The sequence below is a fragment of the Vanessa cardui genome, chromosome 14 (assembly GCF_905220365.1).
Source record: "Vanessa cardui chromosome 14, ilVanCard2.1, whole genome shotgun sequence".
NCBI classification, from domain to species: Eukaryota; Metazoa; Arthropoda; class Insecta; order Lepidoptera; family Nymphalidae; genus Vanessa; species Vanessa cardui.
Window position 1 is genome coordinate 12,867,875 of NC_061136.1, and position 12,107 is coordinate 12,879,981.

A 12,107-nucleotide genomic window follows, 5' to 3' on the forward strand; every position below is an offset into this window, starting at 1 on the left:
CCTAATATCAGTACCCAGTAGATGATCCAAGTTTTTCAACAGAAAATAAGACAAAAAAACAAGATAAGAGTATATATTTCAATTGTTTGTTCACTTCAGCTTTTTCAGGAGCGGCTCTAGCTCTTAAAAATGTTTCTCTATTATGATACAAAGCCACTTTATTATCGCCTGTGACTCTTGAGGTCTCTTACTATGACCACAACTAATTTCACAGTTCTACAGGGATGATTTTCAAAGTATTAGTAATAAAAAAGGCTTTTGGCTCTGTGTATACACTGAATGTCTTATCAATATTGATCAAATGATGACTGAAACATGAGTGGACACTGTGCCCTTTACCATTATTGTAATCATATATAACCATGTTATAGACTACATAAACCCAGTTTATATATTGGGGTATTAAGCATGTGTTTTAATTTAATAAGTTCTGGTTACTTACTGGCATGGATAAAATTTCTATTAATAAAAAAAAGGGGACAAGTGCGAGTTGAACTCGCGTGAAGAGGGTTCCGTACGATGTTACCTATCATGTGTGATTTACCATGTTATTTTAATATCATGGACTTCTTATAGGTTTTCCTATAATCTATTAACTAATATCTGTATTTTTTTCAAAATTTTAGGTTCAGTAGTTTCGGAGATTAGGGGGGTGGGTGAATGGTCAATTTTCGTCTATTTTCTTGAATAACTTGGAAACTATTTATTTTAAAATTACAAAAAAATACATTTAAGATCTTCTCAACAAGGCCTTTCATTTGATATGCCACACGATGCAGTTTTCAGATTTTTTTTTTTAATTTTCCCCTTCCCCCCCAAAAATGACCCCCCATATACAGATTTCATCTGCTCACGTCACACCTCTGTATTTGGGTTACAGGAATTGATATGTGTACCAAATTTCAACTTGATCGGTCTAATAGATTCGGAGATAATTGACTGTAAGCGACGGACGGACAAACACACGAGTGATCCTATAAGGGTTCCGTTTTTGTATTCAGACGTATGGAACCCTAAAAAGTAAGTTTTAAGTACAAGAAATAAAATTGAGTTAATCTTATTTTTCATTCTTAATTAAATGTAGTATATAGAAGTATGTACTTCAACACAACTAAACAAATGAACGGGCTATATATGTAGATGACATTTTTGTAATTTGTTTGAATGTTACAATGTTTTACAATTTTCTACATAGGGTTCAAATAAAAAAAAGTTTCTTGACCTTTCATCCCAGCTGACTTCACAATCCAAACTAATGGTAGCAATTAACAATTTAAAAAACATTGTATTTTGTACAAATAATTATTAGCGAATATTAAAATATAAATTGTTTCAATAAATTGAAAGGCCCTAAACTCTACCCCTATTAAAATAGATAAAATTAGTTTTAAAAATAAAATTGTAAAATTTTTTTATAATTTCATTTATTATTCTTATAGTATACAAAATTTATTTATCGTTAATTAAAGGGAATGGTACATTAAATTCTTAATTACTTTGTCACACGTATATGCCTACCCATAACAATAAAAAGAGAATACCAAAGCCTGAGAACAAGGCGGCTACTAGTGATAACAGGAGTTCCTTGAACAAGTCTCTTGACGACTTCGTGCTTGTGACTTCGTAGACAAAGAACCACGCCGTAAAGAATATTCCGATACCAAGAAGCAGCATAGTTAGATGTGGGAACACCGCCGGATTGATAGGCGAGGCGTATCGCACCATTGATTCAATTTCCAACTACAAAATTAAAATATAATTACAAAGTTAGTTATTAAATAGTTTGAGAACAAGTTAAAAACTACTTATATACACTTACACTCATTTTATTACAATTAAATTAAGAGTTATCGCAAAAGGAATATTAGGTACACCGGCCAATAACCAAGTAAAAATTTGGTAAACGTCACAACAGATATGTCACTTGACAATTGGTCGAGGCTTAGCCCATGTGTTTTTTAATAAAATAAATGTAGTTTATGTTCTAAAACAAGCCATCAGCCAACAGCTATTGAGAAATTAATGAAATTATCTAATTTAATATATCTCTGGCCATATATTTTGTTTTATTTTATCAATTGTAACTTAAAATACATAGCTGCGAACCATGAACAATACAATAAATAATAAACATGATTTTGACATATAGGTAATAGCACTCAATGTCAAATGCATAGTTAAATTGTTGATGCATGTACAGCTGTTTATTTTTATAAAAGAAATCATGTAGGGATATTAAAATTATTCCATTGCAATCAAAGCCATGTCTTCCCAATGTTACATAATGAACGTAAACAGGATAATGACCCAAAATGTATCAGGAAACGATGAAATAAAACCATCTTTATCAAAGGAAAAGGTAATGTCTTACGAGGAGAAATCTGTTGGGTCAACAGCATTTTTTAAATGCGAAGCTTGTCCATATATGGCTCTCGCTGAAGACGATATAAAGTTTCATTTGTTTACTGTTCACCCAGACTTGGCTAAACGAAATGGACTCGCAGACAACATTCAAATCCCTTGTCCAGGCTGTACTAGTGTATTTGATGCAGAAGAAACTCTGAGAAATCATTTACGGAATCACCATAAAATGGGAATTAAAGACGTTAAAAAGATGGTTAAGAGTCTGGTCCAAATAGCTCTTAAAAATGCTAAATTAAAGAAAGAAATTAACAAAAATGAATCAACCAACCAACCACAGCCGGAAATAGCTGAAGTAAAAATACCTCAGGTTATAGAAATAGTGCCAGACATAGTAAATGCTAACAATGAACAATTACCAAAAGGGGTTGCATTTATATCAGTAGATGAATTAAATAAGATGAGCACACCCAACTTTGAAAAGGTAGACCCTAAAGAAGTAATACAGGAAGCTAGCATCAATATTGTGTATACAAATGATGTATCAACACAATATGTAAATGTGACAAATACTGGGCCGCCTGAAACTACCCGTAACTTAATTCAAATGTCCAGTGTTACACCGGATCTTATATCATCAATACAACCGAGAATTCCCTCCTCAATGGAAAATAATTTATTGTCACCGCAGGCTCAAATTGATTCATCAACGCAGCAACAAGAGAATGGGAGGGGCTTAATATCTTATCCACACTCATATAAAAAGTCAAAAACATTAGAAGTAGCTTCTGAAAAGAATGGCACGCGATGCTCTGTATCAAACTGCCATGTTCGTCTCAAAGATGCTAACAATCTATCATATCACAGAAAATGCCATCAAAACAATCAATTACAGTGCCCTGAGTGCTCAAAACTGTTTCTCACTGTCCAACAACTTCATACACATCTGTGGAAGATACACACTGTTGACCTGGAGCTACCTACTTGCAATATATGTGGTTATAAAACATACAAGAGATACAGGCTAGTTAATATACATATGAGATGTCATGACAAATTAAAGGAATATACGTGTAAGATACTCACTAACTTCTATACACTATTTACTTACAAAGGCATGCTCTTCTCATTTATTATTGTGTTAATTATCTTGACAGATAGGGTTGCTAAGTCTTAAAACCATAGCCAGACAGACTAGTTAAGTTCAAACTAGAAATTTGCATATAGAGGCCCTCTATTGGTTTTTGATAGTGAGAATAAAAAAATAATTCCTTCATTCAAAAGTTAATTGTGCTATAAAGATTTTAGCTCTAAGACTTCAACTAACTGGGCAAATGTAAGAAAAATAAACAAAAGTCGGATAGTCCGGACACTACCTTACCTGTCATGCACCCAAAAACCCAACTATGTTTAGCTTTATACAGGTACATGGCAAACCTACATATGGCTAAAACCCTAAATATGTGCTAGTTATATTTAATTTATGTATTAATATAATCTCGATTTCAAGACTATATAATACAATTCCTTCTACAGGTTTAATATGTACTAAAAAGTTTAAGAATTCAAACCAGCTATCGAAACACCGCATGACTCACAAACGGGATGAGACGCGAGCTCAGTGCCATATTTGTCAACGTGAGTTCTCAAATGAACGACAACTCCGAAATCACGTAGCTGCTGTTCATGAGAGACTAAAACCATTTAAATGCTGTAACTGTGATTATACAGCGGCTCGGAAAGAAGAATTAAAATTGCACTTACGGTCGCATACTGGTAGGTATCAAACTATGATATATATAATGAGCATACATATACCACTCAAAAAAACAAAAAAATTCAAGACGAATTATCAAATTGTTGCCATAGCCAGTTATAACGATTTCGTTTGTGATTTAGCAATTGTCAAAAAACAAATTAACAATTAGGTAATGATAATGTTTCCTACACAAACTTAAAGTTACATTGTTCTTTACATATTTTCTTATTTTCAGGTGATAAACCATATGCTTGCGACCAATGTAGCTATTGTACAGGTGACCATAACGCCTTGCGTCGTCACAAAAAGCAACACTCGAAAGAGAGTACTTACAAATGCAAATACTGTCCCTACACCGCCATACAATCCACTATGTTCGCCTCCCATATGATATCGAAGCATCCAAATGTGAACTCGGATGATGTCCACTGCTGTCCCTATTGTCCATTTAAATCTGTCAACAAAGACAAATATCTCGTTCATTTAACGACGCACAGAGAAAAGGAAGAGATAAAATTACTAGTCGAAATGACTAAAGGTGTCAAAACCAATAAGCCAAGTTGGACTATTCCAAGTGATAACTCAAATAAACCTAATGAGATACAAAGTGTATCCAATGAGCAATCTAAAGATGCAAGCATGAAGACTGTCAATACAATTCCCATCGAAGTATACGATTGTGACAGTCTGCCTGAGACAATGCTTCAAGAGTATCCGAAAAATTACTGCACGACGACGTCGAACGACGTTCCACAAACGACATTCAGTGCTGAGGATTTAAGAGACTTGAGTAAGGACGATAATAATTCCGATTGCCTTATTTCTGAAACCTTCAATATACAGGACAGACATCAGTTCAGTTCCCAACATGCTCTACAAATGCCCTATGATTCCTCACAGCCTAATTTGCATTTCCTAAATTCAAGTGTTTCAATCGATCAAAACTTATTACAGAATAGTAGTGTGAGTTCCCTAGCGTCCAGTCATTCACCAATAAGCAATAGCTTAGGGGGTAATATCATGAGTAATTTCCCCATAAGATTGCCCCCCGTACCTATATCTGTCCGTAATAATATAACTCTAAAACCAGTCGATAAAATTTCGATACCTATAACCAAAGTGAGCGGGCCAATAATTAATCAGATGCATATTCTTCCTATCCCATCGTCGAGTCATTCGCCAATTAACATATCTACTGAACTTGATGGAGCGCCAAGGAAGAAGCCAAAAATATCAGTTAAAAGTAACCTAATACTAAAAGGACCAGATCAAGTAAACATGTTTCATTCGCAACAAAAAATGGCGTTTAAACGTTTAGAAGATAACGAGAGGTACGGACTCGGAGGTTCGGTGACTTTCAACAATTTAATAACGACAAATTTCATGCAACTGCAACCGGAACCGGCACTGAGCGAATCTCCGAACAATATAATGACGTATCCTCAAAACAACATGATGGGAGACGCTGCAACCACGCCCGTTGACAATGAAATGAACGACAATCCACAGATATTTTCGTTCAATCCACAAATGAATGTGAACTCTATGACAATGCTCCCCCCGGCGCAAAAGATTCAAACGAATGACCCGAGCTACATAAAATTAGAAGCGACGATAAAACAAAACACCCAATCGCCTAGCTTAGAAAGAATGTGCAATGCTAATCTCCTAAACAACCAAGGTATTAGCCGAGAATACAAAGCCTCACCTCCTTTAGAAGATATCCACAAAAATATGAATGAAATTAAAAACGAAGTTAAATCAGATGCTTTTTACAACTTAAGCCTTAACAGCACTGCTTCGAATCCGCCAATCATCGATCAGTATATGATAGACAATATAATTCCAGAGCAATATCCAGCTCATTTAGACCTATCAACGGTCGTCTTACCAGAAGTATCTGACCAACAGAACGACGTGATAGAAATAGATGACAATTCTGACGATAATAAACTCTTACCTCGTTTCGATATGAACTTCTCCCTGGAGTCTCTCTATTTAATGCATAATGATTTTCACTTTGAAAATGAAGTTCCCACGAATAATATGCCTTCTGATGTACCTGTTAATGAAATAAATAGGATGGTCGCAGAGATGCCCTTAGCCAATACGAAAGATAACTTAGATGTTGTGTCAGTAGAAATTGAGAATGATACTCAAAATTACATACAAGGGAAGAAAGACCCCATGATGAACACCTCTGTCCGACCGTCGACTAATAAAATAAACGTTAAAAATATTGAACTAATGAAAAATTGAATCTGTTATCTAGTTATAAGTATACTCTAGTAATTCATATAAAAGACTGTTTATTATTCGTTACAATGTATTTGTCTTATTCAAATCAATCCCAGATAGATTATTTTAGATATTTATAATTAAAAGAGTAAGCAATATTTTTATATTTTTCCTAAATATCTATTTCGTAAATAACCCACTTCGACAATCCCATAAATGTGATGCATATTCTTTATATGGCATATATGCATAATGGCCACACTTACCATCAGATAGCCCATTTACTAATCCGACTTTCTAAACAATATATATGAACGAGAACCCATTTTTTGAGTTAGTTTAAATAGGGAAGATGCAATATTTTTATTTTTGTGTTTATTGTAAAGAACTCCATATATGATAGACCACAAGTATATTAAAAATCCAATCCAACACTAATTTATTGCAAAAAATACGGTTTCAAAATGTCATTTTAAATTTTTAGGAGTCTGCTTTGACAATCCCAGCATCGATTTTTATTCGAAATACGCAATTAATTTTCGTTTCAATATTCATTTTTTTACATGTCATAACAGGAGTGACGTCACGGAACGCTAATTAGTGTTTTGAAATACGTTCCGTTTCAAGTTACTTTAATTCGTAATTATTTTAAAAAACAACATTATATCAAATATAAACCTTGCAGTTTCTTTTATACTTTTTTACCATTTTAATAAAGAAATTTTCATAAATATTATATTTGCATGTTCCCTCTTTATATTAGGTATACAAAGTTGTAGAAAACTGTTGTCCATGAATAGCGAAACTGGTCACAAATTTAGATTTAGCAATAAATTTTGGAATTCAAAACTGTTTATTTGATGATGCTTTCTTTAACTCCATGTTTGGATAAGTGAGTTTGCTCGCAGGAAAATATCATCTAAAGGTAAAAAAAAAACGAATAAAAATGAAAAACTTTATTCAGGTATTCACTTATTTCGTGATCGTCAAACTGACGAAATCAAACATCGTTTCAAAAAGTGATACTCTTTCTCCTCCAAAAAAACTCGTCTGTCTGGCTTTTATTTTTCTCAACAATTGTTATTTACAATAAGTAGATATCATTTCAGGGCAAAGTGCCAAGATAAGTCGCTACTTTTATAATATTTTTTGACACATACACATTCCAATTTTCTTGTATTTTATAAATGATACATTCAAGAAAATGTGTTATGATACGACTTTCTGAAAGAAATTTGCTAACTCACATTATAATATGTATACAATGAGAAGCAAAGCAAAGCAAGCAAATATTCAATGATACAGATGGTTTTTTTTTTTTCTTTTTTTTTATGTTATAGTTTGGCGGTCGAGCACATGGGCCACCTGATGGAAAGTGGTCCCCATCACCCATAGACAATGACGCTGTAAGAAATATTAACTATTCCTTACATCGGTAATGTGCCACCAACCTTGGGAACTAAGATGTTATGTCCCTTGTGCCTGTAGTTACACTGGCTCACTCACCCTTCAAACCGGAACACAACAATACTGAGTACTGTTATTTGGCGGTAGAATAACTGATGAGTGGGTGGTACCTACCCAGACGGGCTTGCACAAAGCCCTACCACCAAGTAAATATGGTATAACTCATAGTAAAATGCCAAATAAACCTAGCACTCTCCACGGCTAAAATTGTGATTTCATTACCGTGAATTTTGCAAAGGTGGGCTTACTCCCTATTCCATAATGTATGTGGACTTCCGAGGCCATATACGAAATAAGAAGATTAAGAGTTCAGTGCAGTTCCTTTAATGTCACTTTCTATGATATACTGCAATGTAATCTTTACTGTTTTCAACTTCCTGTGAATCGTGTAGGATCCATTCCTCGGGAACATCTCCGAACGGCCTGGGATCCGTGTGTACACCTTTACCGTCCCCGGGTCCGATTATGATAAGCACTTTCCCGGCAAACTTATCTAAATATTCCTTAAACGCTGGTCCGTTGTTAAAATAACAAAATAATAGAGCGATCTGACTACTATTTTCCAATAAAGTAATTATAGATTCATCTAATTTTTGTCCCGTAAAAACGATAGGTACAAAAGTAGGAGGTGCGTATTTACACCGCCACCAAGCGCCATCAACTTCTATCCCGGTTACATGGTAACCTAGAAAAATACAAAGAATTGAATATACATATTATTATTTATAAATGAATTTGCACTTGCTTGCTGTTAATGAATTTACTAGCATTTTTAGCAATAGCAAATTTCTACATCCATACGTCTGTCGCGCTTTCATGACTAAACCAAAGAAATGAGTTTACTTAAATTTGGTATGTAGCTTACTTGAACATAGGGTACTACAACAGTCTCATAGAATAACAACTCGATAAAACCGAACGTGGTTTCAGTTCGGATGGGCTTTGTGCTTTCTTAGGGTAAAAATCACAAAACTACCAAAGTTATAAATGACACCACTGGACCGACCAGTTTTCAATCATTACAGATCGTTGATATTCGCGATATTATCTCAAATATTAAAAATAACTATCAAAAATTACTACATATTTGCAACATAATAAAAGTGAATCGAAACGTACCTGTAGCTTCTGTGATCATCCATTCAAGAAGGCCACTACCGCATCCAATACTAAGTATCGTTTGGCATTTCAATTCTACCATACAATTCGCGATAAATTCGAAATTTTCTTCTGTCGGATAGACCCATAGCACTTTATTTCTTTGTGGATGATTTCTATAGTTCGCAACAATTGTTTTCCAGTCACCCTGCTTATACAAACTGGTAACATTTTCGACTATATCTTCCATATTTCATAAAATTAAATTAGACATATAAAACACCTTTATACGTTTTTTTTTTAAGTTTTGAAAACGGTATGTTTTTTTTTTCTTTTAACACAAATCAGATAGTAATATCGGTTCCAAATACACTGGCACTTGTTACCGAGTAGCATTGACAATGAACGGGCGTGAACGTTTATACCTTTACGTAACTTCAAGACAAGTGATTGATTCTTCGTGCATATATTTGCAGAGTCGTAGTAGGGTTTTTTTTTTAATTAATAGTAAAAACTTCGTGGTAAAACAATCTATGGCCCAAAGCCACTTATTACTTAGAATTTTATGTAATAAAAAAAAATATTAGCACTTCCGATGTAGACGCAAATGTGTTATTGTAGAAAAAAGCGTGTTTTGTAATTTTATGATGAATATTATTTCAAGCTTTCAAAAAAACAAAATTCATCGTACCCATTACAGAAATTGTTAACTATAAGAAACTTCATTAAATTATAACTTATCTAAATTATTAACAACTGAAATAGTAAAACTGTAACCAAAATTCGTCCCTGTGATAACCGTGTGAGTGATTAGAAAAACTGGCGAACGCCCAATTGTTACGTTCACTATGACGATTGGTGATACCTCGGTATTATTACAAGATATTGACATCACAGGTGGCGTGTGATTCCGGCTTGCGTACAGCCAAACTATTTCACCGGCACCCAAACCGTCTGGTATCGAGACTCATGAACTATTCTACCAAAAAAACATTTATTAAGCAGAAATAAGGAATTAGGTAGACAAGAAAAAATGTCCTAACTGTCTTCTTGCAGATTAAAACAAAGCAACGATCAATCTAAAAAGGATATTAGATATATAAATAGTCTGTGACACTTTACCATAAAATAAAACTAATTAATTTTCTCAAAAATTATTTATTTGTATAAAATTCTTGCGTACAGTTTCTTTACAAATATTTTCTGTATAAATTGAATAATACACAAAAAAACAATAATAACAAAATAAAAGTTACTGGTTAGGTTATAATTAGTATTATCTTTTGACTGATTGTAAATGCAATGTCAAATACATTTTATTAAGAAAACTCGTGTGATGTAAAAATAGTATAACACTTCCGTATATGATCATCGCTTAGTAAGTAGGTCTTATATAAAAACTATTGTTTGAGATCATTGTAGAGATCAAGATCAGTCGACGATATGCACTAGGAGCTATTGCACATTACAGATTCCTTAAAAACTGATAATCAGAACACCAAAGGTCAAAGGGCATAAAAGAAAACAGTCACGGGGTCCAGAGTAATAATGCTAAGAAAACCCTGACTGAGAGAGTCTTTAAAAATCCTGGTACTTCTGTACTGTCTACCTACTTATACTGATATATGTACCAAACATATTGAAATAAAATAAAAAATAATATTGGGATGTTTTATATGATAAACTCTGAAGGAAAGAGAACTTAGTAATAACACATTAAGATGCCACTTGGTGCTTATAGACACACAACTAATTAGATACTCAATACCTAGACGTGTATGATCGCCATGAACATTTCTCATTAAATACAATCACAATCATAAATAGACTTTTTTTAATCATGATTAAACTTCAAGCGGAAAAAATAACATGCAATGTGCTATAGCTGCATGTGTAAGATAACTCATTTTAAAATTTATCACAATCTTTTGGCAGACCGAAGCCTATTTTATCAAAAAATCACATTATTTAATAATACAATATTATTTCAATTGCAGTCTTAAAATCATTGCCAATATATAAAAATTACTAATACACTATGGTAACATCGTATTGGTAAAGTTTTTCAACATCAGAGATATTTTGAGGTCACAATATTAAGAGCAATATATTTTAAAATTATCAATCAAAGATTTATCCACAATTTCGTACCTATTTATAAACATTTTAGGATAATTATAATAATGGAAACAAGGCGTTCAATATTGTAACTACATTATAACTCTGAAATAATAGCCAATTTAAATTCACAGTAAATAATATCCAAAGTATTTAAAAACATTATTAAAGTAGCGTATTTAATTGATTTCTTATAATTTCATTGATATACTTTTCTTTTGAGATCAATTTATTTTCGGTCCTTCGAGCCGGATGAAAAAAAAACTTAATAACGTTTCTAAATATCACTCAAATGATAATAAAGGAATATTTTTACATTATCACTAGTGTGAGCGTCTTGGACGCACTTAAATAACTAAGTAAACTTACTGACTTACTCAAGTATCAAAACTTTTTATACCATAATCTAGCTTCAATTCAATGACTTAGAGGCACGTATCGCAATCACCCTTACATATCTTTTTTAACAATTTCAACCAAGAATAAGATAATTATGACCAAAATCTTAATATTATCATTCACAACATTCATTATTCATTCCTTGTTTGTAACAGCAAAGGATATGCTTACTTATCTAACGCGTCATGTAAAAATACTTTATATATTTCCAAAAAAAAAATGCAAACATTACTTTAGAATAATATTATTCGTAGAAATTCGAAATTTTTATCGAAGTAATAGAACACACCTACAAAATCAAGTCAAACGGAGACGATAGCGACGTGATCACTGAACATTCTTATGATCAAGTCACTACGATTACTGTTTTAATTATTTCAATACCGTTTAAAGGCAAATTAACTTGAAATTAAATTTCCAAAGATTGTCGATGCTAAGAAAACCACATCAAAAGTTCAAATATTGTCAATATGCCGTCAATCATATATTACGGTCATGAAATATGCCAACACAGATTTTCTCTAGCATGAATTAGCCAGTGTTGCTACAAGAAAAAACCTGTAATAACGCTGACTAACTTTGAAACTAAATCATGACACTAAATCTGTCAATGTTAATCTGTAGAATAAATAATGAACGGGTTGTACCCATTCAGCGCTTAAACAGC

General features: G+C 33.0%; 3 protein-coding genes across 3 annotated transcripts; 1 reads left to right on the forward strand and 2 right to left on the reverse strand.

Annotated features, from left to right (window-relative positions):
• Positions 1-1,399: 1,399 nt before the first annotated feature.
• LOC124535169 (transmembrane protein 258) lies at positions 1,400-1,740 on the reverse strand. Its single transcript, XM_047111267.1, has one exon. It carries the CDS (start codon positions 1,723-1,725, stop codon positions 1,501-1,503), a length of 225 nt encoding a protein of 74 aa, XP_046967223.1. The 5' UTR covers positions 1,726-1,740; the 3' UTR covers positions 1,400-1,500.
• Positions 1,741-2,134: 394 nt separating this feature from the next.
• On the forward strand, positions 2,135-6,504 carry LOC124535189. The gene is made up of 3 exons (XM_047111290.1): positions 2,135-3,434; positions 3,898-4,137; positions 4,356-6,504. The coding sequence occupies exons 1-3, from the start codon at positions 2,264-2,266 to the stop codon at positions 6,377-6,379; spliced, it is 3,435 nt and encodes a 1,144-aa protein (XP_046967246.1). The 5' UTR covers positions 2,135-2,263; the 3' UTR covers positions 6,380-6,504.
• A 1,474-nt stretch (positions 6,505-7,978) lies between these two features.
• On the reverse strand, positions 7,979-9,324 carry LOC124535300. The gene is made up of 2 exons (XM_047111475.1): positions 8,945-9,324; positions 7,979-8,510 (listed from the first exon to the last, which is right to left on the reverse strand). The coding sequence occupies exons 1-2, from the start codon at positions 9,171-9,173 to the stop codon at positions 8,155-8,157; spliced, it is 585 nt and encodes a 194-aa protein (XP_046967431.1). The 5' UTR covers positions 9,174-9,324; the 3' UTR covers positions 7,979-8,154.
• Between the last annotated feature and the right edge of the window lie 2,783 nt (positions 9,325-12,107).

Excerpts from the sequence above, each read along its gene's own strand:
- LOC124535169 (XM_047111267.1), bottom strand. The coding sequence starts at position 1,725 with ATGGTGCGATACGCCTCGCCTATCAATCCGGCGGTGTTCCCACATCTA.
- LOC124535189 (XM_047111290.1), top strand. The coding sequence starts at position 2,264 with ATGTCTTCCCAATGTTACATAATGAACGTAAACAGGATAATGACCCAA. Across the intron at positions 3,435-3,897 it reads CAAATTAAAGGAATATACGT|GTTTAATATGTACTAAAAAG; the intron begins GTAAGATACTCA and ends TTCCTTCTACAG. Across the intron at positions 4,138-4,355 it reads GCACTTACGGTCGCATACTG|GTGATAAACCATATGCTTGC; the intron begins GTAGGTATCAAA and ends TCTTATTTTCAG.
- LOC124535300 (XM_047111475.1), bottom strand. The coding sequence starts at position 9,173 with ATGGAAGATATAGTCGAAAATGTTACCAGTTTGTATAAGCAGGGTGAC. Across the intron at positions 8,511-8,944 it reads GATGATCACAGAAGCTACAG|GTTACCATGTAACCGGGATA; the intron begins GTACGTTTCGAT and ends GTATTTTTCTAG.